General features: G+C 37.4%; 4 protein-coding genes and 1 pseudogene across 4 annotated transcripts; 1 reads left to right on the top strand and 4 right to left on the bottom strand.

Moving 5' to 3' along the window:
- Positions 1–2,112: 2,112 nt before the first annotated feature.
- Positions 2,113–4,093, bottom strand: LOC149405999 (ABC transporter B family member 15 pseudogene; annotated as a pseudogene).
- LOC149405998 (putative acetyltransferase At3g50280) lies at positions 4,067–5,625 on the top strand. The gene has a single exon (XM_089627878.1). It carries the CDS (start codon positions 4,183–4,185, stop codon positions 5,485–5,487), a length of 1,305 nt encoding a protein of 434 aa, XP_089484004.1. The 5' UTR covers positions 4,067–4,182; the 3' UTR covers positions 5,488–5,625.
- Positions 5,626–7,920: 2,295 nt separating this feature from the next.
- LOC149405997 (glyoxylase I 4-like) lies at positions 7,921–9,986 on the bottom strand. The gene is made up of 4 exons (XM_089627885.1): positions 9,903–9,986; positions 8,958–9,206; positions 8,483–8,570; positions 7,921–8,140 (listed from the first exon to the last, which is right to left on the bottom strand). Exons 1-4 carry the CDS (start codon positions 9,984–9,986, stop codon positions 8,088–8,090), a joined length of 474 nt encoding a protein of 157 aa, XP_089484011.1. The 3' UTR covers positions 7,921–8,087.
- Positions 9,987–12,065: 2,079 nt separating this feature from the next.
- LOC149405996 (ABC transporter B family member 15-like) lies at positions 12,066–18,919 on the bottom strand. The gene is made up of 9 exons (XM_089608409.1): positions 18,906–18,919; positions 18,316–18,408; positions 18,062–18,254; positions 16,840–16,894; positions 16,530–16,708; positions 15,772–16,232; positions 15,135–15,675; positions 13,756–14,613; positions 12,066–13,436 (listed from the first exon to the last, which is right to left on the bottom strand). Exons 1-9 carry the CDS (start codon positions 18,917–18,919, stop codon positions 12,066–12,068), a joined length of 3,765 nt encoding a protein of 1,254 aa, XP_089464535.1.
- A 764-nt stretch (positions 18,920–19,683) lies between these two features.
- LOC149405995 (ABC transporter B family member 15-like) lies at positions 19,684–25,112 on the bottom strand. The gene is made up of 7 exons (XM_089607488.1): positions 24,803–25,112; positions 24,236–24,290; positions 23,948–24,126; positions 23,424–23,884; positions 22,642–23,182; positions 21,397–22,254; positions 19,684–21,226 (listed from the first exon to the last, which is right to left on the bottom strand). Exons 1-7 carry the CDS (start codon positions 25,034–25,036, stop codon positions 19,838–19,840), a joined length of 3,717 nt encoding a protein of 1,238 aa, XP_089463614.1. The 5' UTR covers positions 25,037–25,112; the 3' UTR covers positions 19,684–19,837.
- Positions 25,113–25,144: the final 32 nt, after the last annotated feature.

The following is a 25,144-nucleotide window of genomic DNA, read 5'->3' as shown; positions in this document are numbered from 1 at the left end:
TAAAAAAAATGTGCATTTTGAGTACATATATTATTTTATTATATAGTTGATTCACTTTGATATCTTTGATTGGCATCATTTCCGTCACGATCTCTGATTGCCCTTAAGTCCTTAACTAGTATTCTTTTATGATGCAGCAAAAAAAAAAAAAAAAAAAAGCTCCTAGTACATAGTAATATATCTCCGAGTTCAATACATAGTAATAATATCGTGTTGCTTTGTTTGCTCAAGGTTTTAGAGATCCTCTATCCCTGAAGAAAAAGCTCTAGACTACTCTGGTCAAACTAAAAGCTTACCAAAGCAAGTAGGTGTTTCATTAAAAAAAAAAAAAAAAAAAATAGTTTTTAGATCATTTATATAAATATAGGAAAAATGGTATGAACTAGCCAATCTCAAACTATTGTTTTTGCAAAATAGCCATAGTTTCATTTGTTTGGTAAAATAGCCATCTCTCAAATAGCCATCTTTCTGGACCACACTGCGTTGCTCGCCAGAGCCCCCACGCCACCACTCTCATCGGAAAGCGGACTCTCGCCGAGTTCCAGTCTCACCAGGCCTACGGCGGAGGACTCGGAATCCCTAACCAGGCGAACTACCTCCGCTCCGTGAAGCCCAGGCTGTACCAGCACTCCTCTCCGCGATCTCGCTGCCCTCGCCGTCTCCGTCATCGGTGACGCCGTCTCCGTCGAGTCTTCTCCCGCAGCGATCCGGTTTCGCCGCCGCCGTCGGAGCGATCGGGAACATCGCGAGCGTCGAGGACGCAAGAATCGCGTCGTCGAAGAAGGAGATGTTTCGGTTCTGCTTCAGATCTGTTGGATTTCCAGATTGTCATTAAATTTAATCCTGCCTCAATTAATTTTAATCCAGCCATCATAAACCTTACATTCTGTCTTTATAGTTCGTTGGGATTAAATTTAATCCAACCTAGATTAAGTTGGCTAGTTTGCTTATAGTTGACAAACTATGACTATTTTGCAAAAGCTTAAGTTCTATTTGGCTATATAGCCGCTTCACCCTATATATAGTAAATGATCAAATAAACAGATCTTTATTTATAATTAATCATTATTTATATTTTATTGAAATTAAACTACTGATATTGTACTGAATTGGTATTTTAGACTTTGCCAAATAAATTTAAGTTTTTTTTTTGCCAAAAGAATCTCTAACCTTTTTTTTTGACATTTTGGTCCCTACCATTTTTTAGCATTTTGGTCCTTGACCCGTTGATTTTTTCAGATTTTGTCCATTTTTAAACAAAATTACATAACTGAACTGCTTAGTCACTTAAAACATATTTACAAACTAAAATAATTTGTTATAATTTGAAATGTACATACCTTAGTCAAGATATAATTTAATAAGTTTCTTTTATTGATTTAACAGAATACTTTAGTTTATAAATTAATAAGTTTATTTGATAAACATGTTTTAAGTTGATAAGATGTATAATTCATATAAACAAAGTGTATATTTTTTTAGAAGAGCCAAAATAGTACAAAAAAATCAATAAATTAGAGACTAAAATGCTAAGGTTATGGACCATAACGTCACAATCATCAAAAAAAAAAAAGTTAGGGACTCCTTGGACCAAAAACCATAAATTTTATGAAGAACCTGTACACATACCAGGTGTATCTTGATGGTGATTACGTAGATTATGTCTTGATTTTGATTATATATATATATATATATATATATATATATATATATATATATATAACATTGACCGAAATATTCGTATAACTCTCCTGCACCTATTGAGATTTTATATCACATACAATATCTTTGATCATAGCTGATCGCATTTTGTCATATGTACTAATATATTTATTTATAAGTTATGACGTGCTGATATATATGCACTTATTTAACAGTACTATTATACTGCTAGCACATATTTCCTCAAACTACAGCTCATTACAGTTGATGTATAAGCATTCAAAACAAAAATCATATGAAATTCGCAGAGTCTTCAGACAACAAGCAATGGTTAATGCTGAGCCCGCAACAAGACAAATCATTTAAAATATATACGTGCACATATTAAACTTAGAGCCCTCATTCTAGGGAATATTTTGTATGGTACAGAGTCTATGAGCCACGACGATACTAGTGCTTCGTGACCACTCGTCCTTTATCCAACACAACAATCTCGTCGCAGTTTTGCATGGCACTGAGTCTATGAGCCGCGGCGATACTAGTACTTCGTGTCATCAAGCGTTCCAACGCCTCTTGAACGACCTTCTCGGAATGACTGTCGAGCGCACTAGTTGCCTCGACCAAAAGCAAAATCTCCGGCTTTCTCAACACGGCTCGTGCTATTGCAATCCTCTGCTTTTGGCCGCCGGATAGTTGTAATCCTCTGTCCCTACACAATGTATCGTACCGGTCCTTCTGCCCCGTGATGAAATCGTGGGCGTTCGATACCCTGGCTGCCTCCACGATCTCTGCTTCGCTGATGACGTTTGATAATCCATACGTAATGTTATCTCTTACCGTGCCCGCAAATAAAGTCGGCTATTGGTTAACTAATGCAATGTATTTTCTCAACGACCAAAGGTGGTATGACCTTATATCTCAGCCGCCGATTTTCACTGCGCCTTTTAGCGGATCATAGAATCTTTCCGTTAATCCAATTATAGTGGATTTTCCCGATCCGCTTTTACCCACCAGAGCCATAAATTTTCCAGCTTTCACGTTGATTGAAAAGCCCTCGAAAACCATTGAGTTTGGACGAGACGGGTATGCAAAATAAATATCGCATAATTCGACATGACCTAACATATTCTTGTTGGTAATTTTCACAATTTTTTGGCTCAATCTTTGTTTCCTCGTCTAATATTGCAAAGACCGATTGAATCGAATCCCAACCTCTACGGAGGATGGTTGTCATAGTCCCCGCTTGTGCGATGATACATCATGTGGTGACCAACACCGTTGCCGTTTGAAAAACTTCTCGAGGGCTTGCATAACCCTTTGATATGAGCTTACCACCATACTAATAACTTAAACACCAATTAGCTATCACAATGCTGGAAGAGCAACTGAGGACGATTCTTGCAAACCATGATTATTGGCGGACAATCTCTTTCCGAGGACCTTCTTGAGCCTTGTTGAGCAATTTTAATATCCTTTCTTGGGAGGAAAATACAGTTGTGACGGTTCATATATTCGACACTGCTTCAGCGGCAATTTTGGTGCTCTCTTGTTGCTCTTTAATGGCCTTTCTTGACATGTTTTTCAGAAGAACTCGCCTCGTATAGAAGCATGTGATGATAAGGGGTTGGATCGCTATTGAGACAATGGCGAGTCTCCAAGCAATGACTAGCCCGATCGTCCAGGCGATCATTACCACAGAGGCTGCTTGTACAATATGGGAAATTCTATCACCCACTAACGATCTCACTTGCAAAATATTTTCATGATTTTTACTATTTAGTCAATACGAGAAAATAAACTTTAGATTACGAAAGTGGGGAGTGGTTTAAAAAAACAAAAAATTATCGAACTAGCTAGACGTTGGAATTACTTCAACTAGATATTTAATTTTGAAACCAGATAATTGAGTCTTTTTTTTTAAATTGGTACAAAATTGTAAAAACTAAAATTGTTTGAACTGGATAACAAATTTTTTGGATAACCGGATAACTGTTTTTTAAATTGGATATTGGCTTTTAAAATTCGGTTAATTAAATGTTTGAAAAATCGAATTTCGGTTTTGAACCGATTAGGTATGATTATTGGTCCAAAAATTTAAAGGCCAAAAATCAGAACCTTTTAAGACCAAAATCGAGCCCTACTAAGTTGTATACATTAGCTGAACATCATCGCAACCTAAGCGTTGTTACTCGATAATAATGTTTTGTTTTTGTTTTTGTAGAGAGGGTCTTATTAGCCAATGATACTTAATCAGATATATACAAATATGAGATTGGACAAATATAAAAATCTAATGTATTACCACACACTCAAGAATGAAATAAATATGGACAATACTGTCCGCGAGAATAATGAGTGTTTTCTTGTAACTTGTAAGTATGCGATTTCAGATTTGAAAAGTCTATAAATTAGGGTACTGCTGCTGTGGCATGATTATGTGTGAATTGTGATTTGGTAGAGAGAGAGAGAGAGAAGTAAAACAGTACTTTCATACTATTATCAGCCTCCAAAGTCCAAACGATGATCCGAGTAATCTCATCTTCCAATGTTGTTCCAAACTGTAGAGGCGGTGATCGGCTCGAGCTGACTCCGAGCGATCTCCGACACCTTTTGGAACCTCCGATCCAAGCGTGTCTGATCTTCCAGCAGAGTCCCCAATCACCACCCATCGATCAGAGCACCGTCGAGCATCTGAAAGCTACTCTCTCCCACGCTCTGGACATATTCTACCCGCTCGCCGGCCGTCTCGCCATCTCCGACGACACTTACTCCGTCGACTGCGGCGCCGGCGACGGAGTACCGTTCGTCCACGCGGCGGCGGCCGACGGCGTTGTTACCGTGGCCGACCTCGTCTCCCCGGCCGACGTCCCAAGGGAGCTCCTCCGCTCGTTTTACCCAATGAATGGGCAGCTGAGCTGCCATGGAGTCTCGGAACCCTTGCTTGCGGTCCAAGTAACGGAGATCGCGGACGGCATTGTGCTGGGCGTGGCCGCGAGCTACGCGGCCGCGGACGGGACGTCGTTCTGGCGCTTCGTCAACGCCTGGTCCCACATCGCCCGGGGCCGCCCCGCGCCACCGCCGGCGCCGGTGTTCGACCGCCGCGGGCTCTTCGACGGCGTGTTCGACCTCCCGATCCGCCTCGGCAAGCTTCCGAGCCGGGCCCCGGCCGGCCAGTCTTCGCGGCCGATCACTTCCAGAATGTTCCGGTTCTCGAAGGAGGCGGTGGCGGAGCTGAAGGCCAAGGCCAACTCCGGGGGCGGCGGGACGACCGTCGTCTCGTCTTTCCAGGCGGTGATGGCTCACCTGTGGGTGTCGGTGACGCGGAGCCGCGGGCTCGACCCGGCGGAGAGGGTGTGCTACGTGGTGGGGGTGGGGCTGAGGCCGAGGACGGAGCCGCCGCTGCCGGAGGGGTATTTCGGGAACGCGGTGAGGCGTGTGGAGGCGTGGTCCACGGCCGGGGAGATTCTCGCCGGCCAAGCAGGCTTCGTGGCCGCCGCGCGCAAGCTCAACGAGGTGATATCGGCGCAGACTCCGGCGGAGATCAGGCGGTTCCTGGCGCGGGAGCCGGCGGCGGAGGCGGCGGCGTTGCCGCGGAACGCGCTGGTGACGATGGGATCGCTGCGGTTCGACGTGTTCCGGAGCGACTTCGGGTGGGGCCCGCCGGCTGCGATGCGGACCAACTCCGGGTGCGAGGACGGGGTTATGAAGCCCAGGGCGTCGCCGGCCGGAGATGGGAGCGCCAACTTCGAGATCACCCTCTTCACTCACACTCTGCATTCTTTGGCAAGAGATCCGGAGTTTGCGGCTCGTGCCTCCGCCGTCTGATCATCATTGTGTTTCAAATTTCTATTAATATTATTATAATCAAACTCGTTCAATATGCTACGAATATTTTATACTACATTCTCAGATCTTTAGTATCTTTGACAGACAGACTGTATCGACTCGAAACGTGTCGTAGTCACCTATGATCTTGTATTAAGTAACTGAATGTGCCCTTTTCAGATCCGTAAGTAATTGAATGTGCCCAATTATCATTTTGTTTTATAGAGAATAGCCAATATTATAATAAGTTCCTACCTTACCCTTTACAACTAGTATTTGAAACAATAAATTTTATTAACCTAACAAAAATAACACTTAATATTGTTAACGATGATAATGACACTAGTTATTCTTAATAACGGTAACAATAATGATAGTTAATCTTATTATCGATAACAATAACAATAGTAACAAGAACAATAGTTAATTTTATTATCAGTAATCATAACCATAACTAATTTTGTTCATAGTAACAGTATAATAATTAATCTCGTAGTTAATCTTACTAACGGCAAACAATTTAATATTAACTATAACAATTTATTAACCAATCCATTAGAAAACACCTGCAACGATTCGATTATCAAGATTTAAGAACTCGTCATTGCCACACCAAGAAAACACAAAAACTTGAAATTCAAACGAAAATCTCAAAAAATTTAGAGAAAACTTGATTACATTTTTAGTATTTTATCCTCCGTTCAACAAGATCTTATCCAAACAAGACAAGAACTATTTCAAACCATGAAAAGAGACTAAAATGTAAGAGAAAATAAAAGTTTGATCATTCTTATCTTCAGTACTACCTCACAGCTAGTGTGATATCTAACGAGACTCTGCAAGTATTTGATCATTTCATTTCGCTTCATATTGGTAACCAAAGCAACCAAATATTGAACAACACATCCCGAGTCGACATCTCCGTTGTTGATGGTGGATGTCAAGTGTGGAGCCTAATCTAAGAAAATTGGATAAAGTCCCACATCAAATAGTAACTTTACTTTTCCTTAGTGTATATAAAATGATACTATTTGTTGTATTCCTTTGTACCCCAAAAAGTGAAACACTTGTACTTATAACCTTTCCCAATTGGGTTTATAGTATTGCAGCGGCAAAGTGGACGTAGCTTTCTCTTTGAAAGTGAACCACTATAAATCTTGTGTTCCTTCTTTTATTTTTTCGTTTTTTCTTTGTTTCGAGAAAGGAGAGGTTTTGACAGAGTTCATTCAACACGGTTGGACGAACTGACGAACTAAATCCAAAGACGTTTGGACGAAGTGCGAACTCATTCCAGGTCGAACTGACGAAGTGACGAGCTCGACTGACGAAGTGACGAGCTCGACTGACGAATAGACGAGCTCGACCGAAGACGAGAAGAGCTCGACTGGCGAAGTGACTAGCTCGACTGGACGAGTGACGAGGTCAAAATCCCAACATCCGTAACCAACACTCGATCCGCCCGGTTTTGGCGCCGACGACCGCGAGCAAGCTTTCTCCACCGGAAACAGTGAAGTTTCAAGGAAGAGCAATGCCGACCAAAGTGAACCAAAATTTTGCATCATCAATGATGACGCTCAAATTTAAACTTAATGAAAAGATGTAAAAGAAAAAAATAGCCCAAATGATTGAAAAGCCGTGTGTGTTTTGCAAGAAATTTTTACAATTTGGGAATGAGTTTTGATTGATGAAAAGGAACAATGTACTTCAACTAACTAATATGCCATTAGCTGCCATAATACTACATGATGATTAGAAGATGAAAAGCTAGAGAGAGAGAGTGTTTATAAGAAAATAAACCATACAAAGCTCTTGCGACCCCAAGTTGAAGAAATAAACTACGTAATTAGGTTTATCTGAGAATATTATACTTAGCTTTAAGAAGACCCGACCCTCATGATTTAAACCATGAATTATAATCTCATTATGATCGCCTTTATTACCAAGATCTTAATCTTGAATATCATACCCCTGTTTTAATTTACTTCGACCTGGATTATTTTCTTAATAATTTTTTTATTATAATCTTAAACTAAACTAGAGAATTAGTTAGTTGCAACCAATTTTTTTTTAGTGTTTAAGTTTATTGTGTTTGTTTAATTATTTTTTCTAATTTAAATCTAGATTATATATAACGAAATATATTTTTTAATTGAATTTTACAACATTATTTTCGTGGTCGTCATACAATTTTTATGGACACAATTTTTTCAAATTTTTATAACATTTGCATCGCAATTTTCAATTTTTGGGGCTATGATGCAAAACCGACCATCAACATTTCAAGCATGATAATTATAATATTCTTTTTAGTCTAGGAATTAATTTTTATTAGCTCATACCCCATTATTGTAGGCGTTAGTGATCAGCTCTATAGAAATATTCACACAAATAATAGAAACAACATCATCGTTCCAGCTGTTATAAAGACAAAAGTGAAACAAATCAAGCTCGTAAAAATGTAAAATGACTACATCAACTGTCATAAGTAATAATAGCTTTTTGTATACGCAAAATAATTGCGACATGCAAGTCACTTGTTATTTAAAAATTATAAAACCATGATGCACGTGAAAAAGGATTTATTTTTTTGCTGGCTTCAATTATTTATTGCTGAGAGACTCCTCTTCAACATCAATTATCTCCAGCAAATTTCCTGATATTTAGAAGAAGTAAAAAAAAAAAAAATTAGCAATGATCACTTTAGGGAAGTATACACGCAATTATCACTAGTCAAATGAAAGGTCTATATCTATATGTAGAAGGTAGTAATATAATTCTAAGTGCATCTCACAATATCTGCATCACATGGCTTATTAAGATTCGATATTACTAGTAAATCTGGACAACATATATAATTGATCAGGTACAGCTAGTATTAGTATGCGCATCAGTATAACAATTAATTTCTTAAGGGAATATTATCTGAAAGTCATGCACTACACATGGTTAATCCAAGTGTTGTTTGATTGATAATAAGTTTGATTAGAAATCTTACCATCAGGATCGGAGAAAAAAGCTTGTTTGATAACGACATTACCATGATCCCGTTCAGAAGTCCAAGAATAGGTCTTAATTCCTCTTTCCTAAAATAAAAGAAAAAGGAAGTCATTATATTTATATAGTGTATAATCATAATAATAATAAATAAGAGAGAACAATTCGGCCGTCATTTTATTAAAATAAAATAGCCATATAAAATGAATGATCAACAAAATAGCCAAAATTTTAAATTTTGAACAAAATAGTCAAATTTATGCTGTCTAAATTACTTTTTATGCTATCAATAAAAATAATCATAGTCATCCATGCATATAAGCAATTTATCACTCTTAAAACAATTATTCCTGTATTTTAAGATAATTATTAGCTATTTTAGAAATTCCTTATTTTCAATTGATTAACCTTGTTGGTCTGTTAGATCTAAATACAACTAAGTTTGAAATTACTAATGTGCTTGCTAGTGTATATACCTTAAGTTTTTCCAATGTAGAGTCGAAATTGGTGACTGAGAAGCTGATGTGGTGTGATCGCGGGTCGAGTCTTCTTGTAGTGCTACGCAGCGGATTTTCTGGAAGCGGTGCGGAATTGGAAGTGGAATCGGTCGGCTGATTTCGTTGGATGAAGTGGAATTGGAAGCCCGATGGGTGGTTTAACCAAACTACCTTCACCGATGCATGGAATACGAGTCCTTCCATGTCCGCTTCCTCAAACCCTAATACCTGTCAAATAACTCGAATGAAAACTAATACAGAAAATTAGGAAAATAGCTAACTTAAACGTTTGACATTGCTAGATAACCAACGTTTGGTAAATTTTTAGTAAATAGCCATAAATAATGACGTGATCTAATATATGCAGGTGTCTATTTATCTAAAATTTACGTTCGTAAATAAATGAAAATGACTATTTATGTAAGATTTACCAAACGTTGACTATTTAGCAATGTCAAACGTTTAAGTTGACTATTTTCCCAATGGACCCTAACTAATATTTAGTAATAGCTATACTACGCTTACAATCTACGACTACACTATCTATAATTCAGGCAAATAATACTCAAGTTCAAAATTCTTTAAGGTAACACTAAATATGAATGGAAGGTATGCACATTTTGGTCTCAAAATTTATTGAAAATAAGAAACCAGTCAATATTGTGAACTTACAAATCATAACACGTGCTGTCAAAATTGCATAGCTTTTTGTTGGCTCATTATAATACGTTTGTTCGTTTGAGCATATATATCGCTGACACCATAGTAAATATAACGAGCTTTTAAATAAAATCAATTGATTCGATCTTGAAATGAATAACTCGCGTATATATATTCATATGAAATCAAATAGATTTAAAAGTGTCTTTATGTACAAAACGGAAATACTATAATAATATAATGTTGGAGGAGAAGAAGAAGAACCTCTTTGTAGAACTCAACGACTCCGCTTATGTCCGATGTCTCTCTACCAACGTGATTAACTCCTACTACATTGACAATGGACATTTTTTCTTCCTTCTATTTACTAAGAATTCTATGTATGGCTATATATAGCGCTTGATATACAGTAGATTAATTATATAGAATGGTTCTTTATTTGATTTGCCAGCTGCTTTAATAGATATGGGAGGTTTTTAAAATGTTTTATCATGATATTGATACGATTGTGTTTGTAGACATGATTTCCTACCTTGAGCTTTTATAATATTATATAGGGCTAACTCTGTTTGCGGAGACTTAAAACATCTCCTTATTAATATGGCATAATTACCACTAGTACAAATAAGGAAGTGTATACTTCGGTTAGAAAAAAACTAGGGGAAGTTAATTTGCACAATGAGTTGAAAAATCATCTTGCAAATTGGGGTATCGTCGCATCAAAAATCTAATTCTATTCATCTGATCAACTCTCGTCCTTCTGGAATTGCGCCGCAGTATCACAAGAAGAAGAAAAAAAAAAGGACGTAAAAGAAGAATGTACTGAACGTGTAAGTTTAATAAACTTCAAGATATGCTATAGAAAAGTTACACGGATCCGTTACTTGAACGTAGAAATTGTAAATTAACCAACATCTAATTTTTTTTTTATGATATGACATTTAATTTGAATTTTGCATTATGATTTTATCTTCAACAATATTTACCATTTTGTATCTTTACGAACCGTTATTAACAATATTAATTAACCAGTATTATATATTCTTCAATTGAGAGTTTGATGTTTTGAATGCAGTAATTTTCCTCTTTAGTTGTTAGATTTGTAATATATATATAGTAATATATATATATGTATATATATATATATATATATATATCCTTCAATTATTGTTCATTGCAATAAATACACGTTTAATAATATAAAAGACTCCTGGACAATTTATCAAGCCACTTCAAATTTTAAAAATTTACTAAAATGTTCAAATGATGTCATAATCATGTAGAGAGTATTATTTAAATTTGAGACATCAATTATTACAATCATATTAAAAAACCATATAAAATTGTCTATGGTTTAGACTTAGAGGCTCTAATCTCCAGTATTGGGAACGTAGGCATAACTTGTGCTAATCCTTATTTCACAATCACGAGAGATTAGATTGAAGAGTTGTGAGTGAATGATAAGCTCCGGTGGGTCTCATGGCCGTAAGAGGCGAGTGAGTCCCTTTTTCGACCACTAGTCCTTTATCAACCACAATAATCTCATTGCAATTTTGTATGGTTACACAATCTATAAACTAGTTCTCCTAGTCATCAGACGCTCTAATGCATCTTGAAACGCCTTTTTCGAGCGACTGTCGAGCGCGCTAGTTGTTTCGTCCGGAAGCAAAATCGCCGGATTTTTCAACACGGCTCGTGCTATTGCGATCCTTTGCTTTTGGCCGCCAGAGAGTTGTAATCCTCTGTCCCCACACAATGTATCATACCCGTCCTTCTGCCCCGTGATGAAATCATGGACACTCGATGCTCTAGCCGCCTCCACGATCTCTGCTTCGGTGACATCATTCGACGATCCATACTTAATGTTATCTCTTATGGTGCCGGTGAATAAAGTTGGTTCTTGGTTCACTAACGCAATAAGTTCATTTTTTATTACCTTTTTTGTCATGTTTTTTAGAAGAACTCGCTTCGTATAGAATCATGTGATGATAAGGGGCTGGATTGCGAGTAAGACAATATGGAGTCTCGAAATGTTAAAAATACGACTTCTGCTGAAAAGCGTTATGACAAATTTAATTACGTAAACTTGTATATTTCTTTGTTCATATTAGCGTATTTGATGTATATGAAATTTTGTCTATAATTTATTTATGGAAACTAAAAGATGTCAGCAAATTAAATTTAAGGTTATTTGGGGATGGAAGATCTCGTTCATAAAACCTGCTAAGACGGAAAATAAAAGTTATTTCTAAAAAAGGAAAAAGAAAATTTAGCCTCGCACTCTCACCCCCAAGAAGGAAAATAAAAGAAAAACACCCGGCGGGAAAATATATCCTCTTAACTACAATTCATTTCATTGCAGTACATTTATTACCATTTAGAACCAAAAAATCAAATGAGATTCTCAGAGTTTTCTTCCAGCAAAAACTAGTTAATTACAGTAGATTGGAGGCACGCAAGTGAATAATAAGCTCCGGTGGGTCTCATCGCCATAAGAGACGAGTGTGTCCCTTTTTCGACCACTCGTCCTTTATCCAACAGAACAATCTCGTCGCACTTTTGTATGGTACACAGTCTATGAGCCACGACGATACTAGTGCTTCGTGTCATCAACCGTTCCAACGCCTCTTGAACCGCCTTCTCGGAGTGACTGTCGAGCGCGCTAGTTGCTTCGTCCAGAAGCAAAATCGCCGGATTTCTCAACACGGCTCGTGCTATTGCGATCCTTTGCTTTTGGCCGCCGGATAGTTGTAATCCTCTGTCCCCACACAATGTGTCGTACCCGTCCTTCTGCCCCGTGATGAAATCGTGAACGTTCGATGCCCTGGCCGCCTCCACGATCTCTGCTTCGCTAACGATGTTTGATAATCCATACGTAATGTTATCTCTTATCGTGCCCGCAAATAAAGTTGGTTCTTGGTTAACTAACGCAATGTATTTTCTCAACGACCTAAGGTGGTATGACCTTATATCCCGGTTGTCGATTTTCACCGTGCCTTTTAGCGGATCATAGAATCTTTCGGTTAATCCAATTATAGTGGATTTTCCCGATCCGCTTTTACCCACCAGAGCCAGAGATTTTCCAGCTTCCACGTTAACTGAAAAGCCCTCGAAAATCATTGCGTTCGGACGAGATGGGTACGCAAAATAAATATCGCATAATTCAACGTGACCTATAATATTTTCCGGTTGGTAACTTTCCGAATTTTCGGGCTCAATTTTTGTCTCCTTGTCCAATATTGCGAAGACCGATTGAATTGAATCCCAACCTCTAGCAAGGATAGTTGTCATAGTCCCTGCTTGTGCGATGACACGTCCCGTGCTGACCACCACGGTCACCGTTTGAAACACTTGTCTCGGGTTAATATAACCTTTATAGATGAGCTTACCACCGTACCAATAGTTTAAGCACCAATTCGCAATCACGAGGCTTGAAGAACAACCAAGGACAATCCCTGCAAACCATGATTGGCGGACAATCTCTCTCCGAGGACCTTCTTGAGCCTTGTCGAGCATTTTTAGTATCCTTTCTTGTGAAGAGAATGTAGTGACTGTTCGTATGTTCGACACTGCTTCGGCGGCAATTTTGGTGCTGTCTTGCTGCTTTTTGATGGCCTTTCTTGTTATGTTTTTTAGAATAACTCGCTTCGTATAGAAGCATGTGATGATAAGGGGCTGGATTGCGATTGAGACAATAGCGAGTCTCCAAGCAATGACCAAGCCAATCGTCCATGAAATTATCACTATCGAAGCGGCTTGTACAATGAGGGAAATTCTATCACCCACCAAAGATCTCACCTGCAAATAACAAAGAAGTCATTAATTCTTATTATTTAGTCAAGAATCGGAACATAAACTTTATATTGGTACCATAGCTTGAGACTATGGCAACTTTTGATGTAATTAATTAGTTAAAGAGGATAATCTAAAATATTTGGTACTGTAAAGTCTTCTTTAAAAACCATATAATATGTGTTTTCTATTTTACATTGGATCCAAGAAGCTGCCAAAAAGAAGAGTTATGTTTAGAAAAAAAATATTAGAAGGCATTGATCACCTTAAAACCTCAAATTCAAAATTAACTTGAAGAGTTTAACAAGCTCGAATAGAGGCGTACCGCATTGGCATCTTTCGCGAGCCTTAAGCAAATAATGTTGCTCGAGTTATCATCTTCATCAAACCACTCAACTTCAAAAGTGAGTATTTTCGAAAACATCATTTCTCTAATCCGCATAGTTAAGTTCTCTCCCATATATGCAAAGTAATAATGTTGGCTAACACCGATCACTAGTGAGAAAACAGAGAGACCTAGAAAAATCAGCGTGAAATTCCTTATCTTTTCTTTGATCTCCGAGTGATCAGAAGAAAAAAACACCATAACCGTGGTTCCCATAAAGAGCGCAAACAAAGGTTGAACAGCACCAAACAGAACAGCACTCAAACATCCAATTATTCCTTGCTTCCACTCTGGCTTATTCAATCCCATCAATCTTTGGAACGACACTGTTCGATTCTTGGAATTACCTAACCCTTTGTTTCGTGTTTCGGGTAAAATAAGACTGACATTCTTTTCAGCACCACAGTCGAAATCATTTTTTGACGAAGAGCGTTGACTGAAAGATCTAGCATCATGGCACGCATTTGTCTCCATTTTTTGGAGACTGACGAGGGAATTGTACGATCCATTTTCGTGTCGTATCAGCTCTTCATGGGAGCCAATTTCTTTGACTCGACCATTCTCCATCACCACAATCATGTCGGCATTTTTTATCGTCGATAGACGATGTGCAACAATTAGTGTGGTTCTTCCCAATGCCACTTTGTATATCGCCTCTTGAATGACTCTTTCTGATTCCGAATCTAGTGCGCTTGTGGCTTCATCAAGGAGGAGGATCTGAGGGTTTCTGATGATTGCTCGGGCAATCGCTATTCTTTGTTTTTGGCCTCCTGACAATTGAACTCCTCTTTCACCAACCTATTTTAATCATTTTACATGTAAGTATAAAAAGTAAGAATACAATTAGAGCCTTAATTGGTAATTTTTATTTTATAATCTTATATTTCCTTAAGGACCAAAGCAAATGGTTGAGATAAACATTGATTGTTCTTATTCTCTTTTTCATGTGGGATATTCCTAACATGCCCCCTTAAGATAAGAATTTTTGCGCTCACTGATCTTTCGGGATATTCCAATTGGTTTTGATGTGAAACCCCATGCTACTTGATATATTATCGATCGTAGCCCAACAAAGTTCAAAAGAGTGATCGATCCAATATTGAGATTCGATCTAAAATGAGTTAGCACAAAGGTTTTATTGGATGGGATGTTAATGATCATTCACAAGTTTATAAGGCATGGATTACGTCTCTCATTTCCAATTAATATATATATATATATATATATATATATATATATATATATATATATATATATATATATTTTAAATGTCACCAAGCAAGGCTAGATTTTCCGAAGCGATAAGATTGATTACTAACCTGTGTGTCATAACCTTGAGGCAATTGTGAAACAAAAGTATGACAATCACTAGCCATCGAAGCCTCGAGAACATCATCCATTTCTGCGTCCTCTTTACCAAAAATTATGTTTTCCTTTACCGTTGTTGAGAAAAGGGAAGGTTCTTGACTGACTAATGCCATTTGGGACCTTAGCCATTTTATTTGAAGCTTGTTGATGGAAACTCCGTCGAGAAGAATCTCACCACCGAGCGGGTTGTAAAACCTTTGTAGCAACGCCAAAGTCGTGGACTTTCCCGAGCCGCTAGCCCCGACCAGCGCGACCGTCTTTCTCGATTCGATGGTTAGGCTAAAATTTTCAAAGATGACGCTCTCGGGTCTAGACGGATATGAAAAACTCACTTCCTTGAATTCGACTCGGCCCGAAAATTCCTCCAAAATCAAGCCTTTCCTTTCCTCTGAATCAATTTTTGGCACGCGGTTTATTACCTCTAATGTGCGCTTTCCAACACAACATGCCTCTGATATATCCTTTACGTTGGACAAACCATCACATAATGCCCTGTTTTAGATAGATCAAAACGAGAAACAAATAAAATCAAGTTTCATGACAATCTAAAACACAATTTTTTGTTCAAGAGAGCTAAACGATTCTTACAATCCACCGAGCGTGATGGAGAGTCCGGCAGTGTAAACGGTCCCTCCTTGAGCACCATTGTACATGACCAATTTACTGCCGTAATAGCAAAGAAAAGACCAACTAGCAAACACGATTGCATTACTACTTCCGATGGTCAGCCCTTTGACCAAACCCTGCCTCAACCCCAACTTCATAGACCAATCTAGAGACCTCCCAAACTGCTCTACACTCTTCTTCTCTCCCACAAAGGCGTAGACCGTTCTGATGGACGATATCGTCATTTCCGCTATCGAACCGGCCTTGTTGTACTCTCTTCTGATCGCCGCTGCGGAATCCATCATAGATCTTCCACACACCCACCCCGGAATCACAAGAAACAAGGCCAAAGGAAGCGACGCCAAAGCTAGTTGCCACAACAGTATCAATGCCACTGCATTACCGGCGATGAATGTCGAGAATTTGCTGATAAAATCTGGGATCTTCTTACAAGAAACAAATGAAAACTTGTTTATATTCAAATAAATAAAAAATAACAAAGAAATAAATATATCACAAGACCTTGTTGATACATGAAATATTGTCTATGTGATTATAAAAGAACTAGACTGATTTTCTTGGAAATATATCCAAACGAATGAGATAATTATAGATTTGGAGTGCTTTACTATTCTTATAGCTTTCTCCGATACTAGACTAAATATTGTCTCAGCTAGAACCCAGTAAGAACAATGGCAACTCACTTGGAGATTTTTGTATTTTGACTTTAGAAGAAATACCTTTTCGCTGATGGTGTCTTGAATGAGGAGAGTGTCGTTTGAGATGCTTGTTATGACGTCAGAAGTTGCCGTGGCGTCCAAGTCAAAGTAAGAGAGGTCTTGTCTCAGCACTGCTTTCAAATACTTTGCTCTCATTCTTGAAGCCTGTCTCTCTCCAGTTCTTGTCCAACAATATGCTTCTGAAATTCATGCAGAACAATGATTTGAACATCTGATTTCGGTTACCAAATCAGTCAATAAATAACTGGTATGAATAATTAAAGGAAAGGCGAGAAGTAGAAGGAGACACAAAATAGTTAAGAGAGTTGACCTACAAAACAAGAGATCCCTGATAGAGCAGCCATGAATAACCACATCAATGCAACCTGCAAAATCATATAAATTGACATTCTAGATCACCTTTCATTCATCAGCTCAGTTTCCGCAGCAATTAAAATTGTGTATTTCTCGTGCAAATCTATTTTCATTTCCGCAACCATAAGAGCATCTCCAATGCAGATGCAAAACTTTTTTTTATGCAAAATATATATTTGCATTAGTGAACAATACAACTACAGTTTTTCGTTCTAAAAAAATAATTTCTAAATTATGATGCAACATGCATCATAGTTGGTCTAAATGAGGGTTATGAATAAAATTTTTGTAGTTCCGCCCAGGTTTAATTAAAAAAAAAAGTAAATTAATTTTCGTAAGAAAAGTTGTTCCAACTAATTCATTTGATAATATTCTAAAAATCATTTTATTTTTTGGGGTGAGATTTAACACTATTTCAAAATCCTACATCTAAACACTATTTCAAAATCATTTTACTTAATTAGTATTTTTAGTCTCACAATATAATTTTAATTAACTCTCGAAATGTTCTATATAATTGTAGAGGCTACATGCATTAAAGGCATTAAATTTAATCGAAATGAACTTCTTTTATTTTCCTTTATTTAATTTTCGCAATTAAAAATGCGACTTCTGCTGAAATGCGTTATGACAAATTTAATTTTAGAAATTATTTTTTAAAGTTTTTATCATAATATAACAGTCCAGGCATGTATTAAAGATCCAAAACGAGACTACCGAACAAATTTCGCAATCCACACAAATATTCCTCACAATTTTAAATAATTTATGGGTTTAGTCCTTAATTTTTTTTTTTCAATATAATCCTTACACTTTTAGAATCTTACCGGTGTATTCGTGAAAATTTTAATTTTGTTGCTCTATGAGAATTTTTTAATGTTAATATTTTCACTCTTTAAGAGTTTAAGACATTTGAGGACTAGTTGTATCAATTGCTCTATATAATTTATAGTGTAAGATAATGGTTCAAAATTATAATTAAAATGTTACTGAAAATTTAGAATATGTTTTACCCCCAAAAAAAAAAAAAAATCCAGCGAAAATACGATTTTATATAATTTATACGTCTAATATTGGTCTGATGATGATAGTTCTATTGGAATAATAACTAGACACATCATGCTTGATAGGAAATATATAAGACGTAATTCTGAATTGGGTTTCGATTAGATATATACCTTATCTAGAGTATGTGTGAATTCTTGTGGGTCCAACGTTGAAGAAGAGCCAATAGCGTTCATAACCTTGCTGGCGAAAAGCAAAGGAAGGCGATCAGCGAAGCCATCTGAAACGGCTCCGACGAAACCCAAAGCCATCAATAACTTATCGACTCCATCGGCGTGCATGAATATTGACCTTATTGATCCATTTCCACCACCACTTTTCTTATCAATGCTCTCTTTAGCAACCATTTTCTCAGGGTTTTTTTTTTTTTTTTTTTTTTTTTATGGACAAATTAACTCGTTTGTTACTTGATCCAAATTTATGTAGGACTAGGAGTACGTGTATTTTAATGGTGTCACAGCTATATTATGGTTTAAGAATCTTTTTCTTGATCTCAAATCAAATCCGAATCAATAATAAAAAAACAAAATGTCCGTTTTGAGTACGTAGAGTATTTTATTATATAGTTGATTCACTTTGATATCTTTGACTCGCATCATTTCCGTCACGATCTCTGATTGCCCTTAACTATTATTCTTTTATGATGCAAAAAAAAAAAAAAAAAATGCTCTCTAAGTAATATATCTCCGAGTTCAATACATAGTAATAATATCTTGCGTGTTGCTTTGTTTGCACTTTGCACAAGGTTTTAGAGATCCTCTATCCCTGAAGAAAAAGCTCTAGACTACTCTGGTCAAACTAAAAGCTTACCAAAGCATTGAAATAAATTTAAACTACATAGATTATTGAAAGTAAACTACTGATATTGTACTGAATTGCTATTTTAGACTTTGCCAAATATATATATATATTTTGCAAAAAGAATCTCTGACTTTTTTTTGACATTTTGGTCCCTACCTTTGTTTTAGCATTTTGGTCCCTGACCCATTGATTTGTTCACATTTGGTCCATTTTGAAACAAAATTACAAAACTGAACTGCTTAGTCACTTAAAAGTTAAAACATATTTACAAACTAAAATAATTTGTTATAATTTGTTATAAGTTTCTTTCACTGACTTAGCAGAATACTTTAGTTTATAAATTAATAAGTTTATTTGATTAACATGTTTTAAGTTGATAAGATGTATAATTCATATAAACAAAGTGTATATTTTTTTTAAAGGACCAAAACAGTACGAAATCAATAAATTAGAGACTAAAATGCTAAGGTTATGGACCATAACGTCACAATCATAAAAAAATAAAATAAATAAAAGTTAGGGACTCCTTGCGCCAAAATATATATTTTATGAAGAACCTGTACACACACACCGTGTGTATCTTGATGGCATAAGATGTATAATTCATATAAACAAAGTGTATATTTTTTTTAAAGGACCAAAACAGTACGAAATCAATAAATTAGAGACTAAAATGCTAAGGGCAAAAAACAAAAAACAAAAAAACAAAAACAAAAACAAAACAAGAACAAAAAATAGTTAAGGGCAATCGTAGACCGTGACGGAAAGATGAGAGTCAAAGATATGTAAGTGTAAAAAAATTATATTTGTACTCTAGATGGACATTCTTTTTTTTCTTTTTTTTTTTTAATTTATCATTCGGACATGATTTGAGATCAAGAAGAAGATACTTAAAACTGTGGCACCATAAAAATACGTGTACTCTACTCCTATGTAAATTTGGATAAAATAACAAAAGAGTTCGTCTGTTCTTAATATGTATATAATATACATGGAGAGTTCGATTAACTTCAGTTAAAACTTTACTGACAATAAAATATCTAAAAAAATAATTTATTTTACAGAAACCATGAGCTACGGAATACTAGCTAATGATTCCCAAGTGACTGAAGTGAGTAGTTAGATTGGCGGCTCGCAAGTGAATGATAAGCTCCGGTGGGTCTCATCTCCATAAGAGACAAGTGTGTCCCTTTTTCGACCACTCGTCCTTTATCCAACACAACAATCTCGTCGCAGTTTTGTATGGTACTGAGTCTATGAGCCACGGCGATACTAGTGCTTCGTGTCATCAACCGTTCCAACGCCTCTTGAACCACTTTCTCGGAGTGACTGTCGAGCGCGCTAGTTGCTTCGTCCAGAAGCAAAATCACCGGATTTCTCAACACAGCTCGTGCTATTGCGATCCTTTGCTTTTGGCCGCCGGAGAGTTGTAATCCTCTGTCCCCACACATTGTATCGTACCCGTCCTTCTGCCCCGTGATGAAATCGTGGGCGTTCGATACCCTGGCCGCCTCCACGATCTCTGCTTCGCTGACGACGTTTGATAATCCATACGTAATGTTATCTCTTATCGTGCCCGCAAATAAAGTCGGCTCTTGGTTAACTAACGCAATGTATTTTCTCAACGACCTAAGGTGGTATGACCTTATATCTCGGCCGTCGATTTTCACTGCACCTTTGAGCGGATCATAAAACCTTTCGATTAATCCTATTACCGTGGATTTTCCCGATCCGCTTTTACCCACCAGAGCAAGCGATTTCCCAGCTTCCACGTTGATTGAAAAGCCCTCGAAAATCATTGAGTTTGGACGAGATGGGTACGCAAATGAAATATCGCATAATTCGACATGGCCGAATATATTTTCCGCTTGGTAACTTTCACAATTTTCGGGCTCAATTTTGGTTTCCTTTTCCAATATTGCAAACACCAAGCGAATCGAATCCCAACCTCTAGCGAGGATGGTTGTCATAGTCCCCGCTTGTGCGATGATACGTCCTGTGGTGACCAACACCGTTACCGTTTGAAAAACGTCTCGAGGGCTTGCATAACCCTTTGATACGAGCTTACCACCATACCAATAATTTAAACACCAATTAGCTATCATGATGCTGGAAGAGCAACCGAGGACGATTCCTGCAAACCACGATTGACGGACAATCTCTTTCCGAGGACCTTCTTGAGCCTTGTCGAGCAATTTTAATATCCTTTCTTGGGAGGAAAATACTGTGATGGTTCGTATATTCGACACTGCTTCAGCAGCAATTTTGACGCTCTCTTGTTGCTCTTTAATGGCCTTTCTTGACATGTTTTTCAGAAGAACTCGCCTCGTATAGAAGCATGCGATGATAAGGGGTTGGATCGCTATTGAGACAATGGCGAGTCTCCAAGCAATGACCAACCCGATCGTCCAGGCAATCATCACCGCCGAGGCTGCTTGTACAATAAGGGAAACTCTATCACCCACCAAAGATCTAACCTGCAACAGATTTTCATGATTTTTACTATTTAGTCGATAGGAGAAAATAAACTATAGACTACGGAAGTTGAGAGTGTTTTAAAAAAAGAAGGGATAATCACTAAATTGTGAATGATTTAAGAAAATATATAAATTAGAAGAGTTTAACAAGTTTAGATACATATGCGTACCACATTAGCGTCTTTTGCGAGCCTCGAGCAAAGAATGTTGCTCGAGTTATCATCTTGATCGAACCACTCAACTTCAAAGGTGAGTATCGTCGAAAACATCATTTCTCGAATCCGCATAGTTAGATTCTCTCCCATGTACGCAAAGTAATAATGTTGGCTAACGCCGATCAATAGTGAGCAAACAGAGAGCCCAAAGAACCACAATGTAAAATTCCTAACTTTCTCTTTGATCTCGGAGTGATCAGAAGAGAAAAAAACCATCACCGTGGCCCCCATAGCGACTGCAAACAAAGGTTGAATAGCACCGAAAAGAATGGCACTCAAGCATCCAATTGTTCCTTGCTTCCACTCTGCCTTATTCAAACTCATCAATCTTCGAAAAGACACCGTTGGAATCTTGGGATTTCCTAAACATGTGTTGCGTCTTTCTGCTAAAGTAAGATCGGCATTGTTTTTAGCGCCGTTTTCAAAATGGTTATTCGATGAAGAGATTTCACTGAAATAGCTCACTGCTTTGCACTCTTTTGTCTCCATTGTTTGGAGACGAACAAGGGAAGTATACAATCCGCTCTCGTCTTGCATTAGCTCTTCGTGTGAGCCGATTTCTTTGACTTGGCCGTTTTCCATTACCACAATCGTGTTGGCATTTTTTATGGTCGAAAGACGATGAGCAACGATTATAGTGGTTCTTCCCAATGCCACTTTGTCTATTGCCTCTTGAACGGATCTTTCTGACTCAGAGTCGAGCGCGCTCGTGGCTTCGTCTAGCAACAATATCCGAGGCTTCCTAATAATTGCCCGGGCGATTGCGATTCTTTGTTTCTGTCCCCCTGATAATTGAATGCCTCTCTCACCAACCTATAATTATTGAATAAACTAATTAAGAACACAAACAGATTAGTATCATTGATAATAACTGTGTATAAAGAGATAAGTAGACAAATCTCTCATTTCAGTCCACTATAGTATATGATAACTTTGGATTTGGAGAGAAAGCAAAAAATACATTAGAGCTACATTGTTGAGTCGTCAAGAATTATACATCAAAGAAGAATATAAACAGACAAGATAATAAAGAGCTAAAGACTAAATAACCCTTACATTATAACAATAATAAAATATATTAATAGTGTGCACTAATAACTAGACTAAATCTGAATCTTATTGTATGATTATAACCCTAATGATCTCATTAACATCTATTTTTATACCCGAAGATGAAATGAAATATAAAGGGAAACTGACCTGCGTATCATAGCCTTGAGGCAATTGTGAAACAAATGAATGAGCATCGCAAGCTATCGAAGCCTCGATAATTTCATCGATTCCCGCGTCTTCTTTACCGAAAAGTATGTTCTGTTTTACAGTGGTCGAGAAGAGAGAGGGCTCTTGACTCACCAATGCCATTTGCGACCTTAGCCATTTTAGTTGAAACTTGTCGATGGAAACTCCGTCGAGAAGAATCTCACCACCGAGCGGGTTGTAAAACCTTTGTAGCAAAGCCAAAGCCGTGGACTTTCCCGAGCCGCTAGCCCCGACCAGCGCGACCGTCTTTCTCGGTGCGATGAGTAGGCTAAAGTTTTCAAAGATTACGCTTTCGGGTCTAGACGGATATGAAAAACTTACTCGCTTGAATTCGACTAGTCCCGTAACCTCCTCCAAAATTACGCCATTTGGATCCTCTGAATCTATTTCCGGGATGAGATTAATTACATTCATCACTCGTTTTCCGACACAACACGCCTCGGCTATGTCCTTTAAGTTTGACAAACTGTCGCCTAATGCCCTGTTTTAGAAAGATTAAAAACTCAATTTCTATCAAAGATAATACTTTTTTCTTTATGAAATTATGACAGCAAAAAAAAACTTCAACGTTATGAAATGAAAATGTAACTCTGTTCAAACCTAATTCAGGACAGTATAACAAGATGAGAAATCAATGTGTGAATCATTTGTACTAAGCCTAAAAATTATATATGAAAAAAAAAATCAATTTATTTTCTGTACTAAGCTAAAAAAATTCTTACAATCCGCCCCGGGTGATGGAGATTCCGGCTGCGTAAATAGTCCCTCCTTGAGCACCACTGTACATGACCAATCTACTTCCATAGTAACAAAGAAAAGACCAAATAGCAAATACACTTGCACTACTACTTCCAATAGTCAACCCTTTGACCAAGCCCTGCCTCAACCCCAACTTCATAGACCATTCTAGAGCACTCGAAAACTGCTCTACGCTCTTGTCCTCCGCCACAAAGGCATAGACCGTTCTAATGGACGATATCGTCATTTCCGCTACCGAACCGGCCTTTTTATATTCTTTTCTGATTTGCGCCGCTAAATCCATAAAAGATCTTCCGCAGAGCCACGCCGGAATCACAAGGAGCACGGCGAAAGGAAGAGACACCAAAGCCAATTGCCACGTCAATATAAATGCTACCACATAACCGGCCACGAATGTCGAGATTTTGCTTATAAAATCTGGGACCTGTTTAGAATAAAGAATTAAGTATACATATATATAAATAAATAAAAAACAAATTAAGGAGACCTTTTCGCTGATGGTGTCTTGAATGAGGAGAGTGTCGTTTGAGATGCTTGTTATGACGTCAGAAGTTGCCGTGGCGTCCAAGTCAAAGTAAGAGAGGTCTTGTCTCAGCACTGCTTTCAAATACTTTGCTCTCATTCTTGAAGCCTGTCTCTCTCCAGTTCTTGTCCAACAATATGCTTCTGAAATTCATTCCAGCCATATACAGTTACAAATATATATATGCTTCCTTGTATAACATTTTATCGGAATTTAAACGTTTTTTCAGAGAAAAGTTAGATGATTATTGACCTAGAAAACATGAAACCCATGATAGACCACCCATACATAACCACATCACTGCAATCTGCCAATCATAAAAATTTCATCATCATAAGAATAATTACAAGAAGTCAAAATATGTCTTGAATTTAATTCTAGAAATGTTATATATCACTATGAAAAATATACAATTAAAGGCGACTCTTCAAAATTACTCATTCTCTATTGGGAAAACTACGAAAATAGGATTTTTGAACATTTCTGAAATAGTGGCTTTTTTAAATCCTTCCAAAAATAGTATTTTTTTTCAAACGCTAAAAATAATTATTTAGAGTTGTTTTCCCTATGAATGAATCGTAAAAATAAATAAAGTTACAAAAGCAAATAATTTTAAAAAAAATTATAAACATCAAGAAAAATTATTGTTTATACTTGAAAAAAGTTGATAATTTTTAACTTTCAATCCTAAAATACGCTTAAGCATCCCAAATTGGATCCCGGAAATTTTTTTCCGGTTCCGAAAAAACTGAAATTTCAAACCAAAACGGAACGTCCGTTCCATATTCCAAAATGGATGTATTAGCTGTGAGTGTATACCTTATTAAGAGTGTGAGTGAATTCTTGTGGGTCCAACTTTGAAGAAGAGCCAATAGCATTTATAATTTTGCTGGCGAAAAGCAAAGGAAGGCGATCGGTGAAGCCATCTGAAACAGCTCCGATGAAACCCAAAGCCATCAACAGCTTATCCACTCCATCGGCGTGCATGAATATCGATCTTATCGACCCATTTCCACCACCACTTTCCTTCTCAATGCTCTCTTTTGAAACCATTTTTTTCTTAAGAATATGTGATGATCGATCTCTTACTCAAGCTACGTACCCAGTATATCTCTCTCTCTATCTATAATGTCATATAATAAACAGATATACTATTATATA

This window comes from Urtica dioica, chromosome 1 (genome assembly GCF_054948205.1).
Source record: "Urtica dioica subsp. dioica isolate 48M chromosome 1, U.dioica_male_clone48M_v1_H2, whole genome shotgun sequence".
In the NCBI taxonomy this organism is placed as follows: Eukaryota; Viridiplantae; Streptophyta; class Magnoliopsida; order Rosales; family Urticaceae; genus Urtica; species Urtica dioica.
This window is presented reverse-complemented; position numbering and strand designations above follow the sequence as displayed.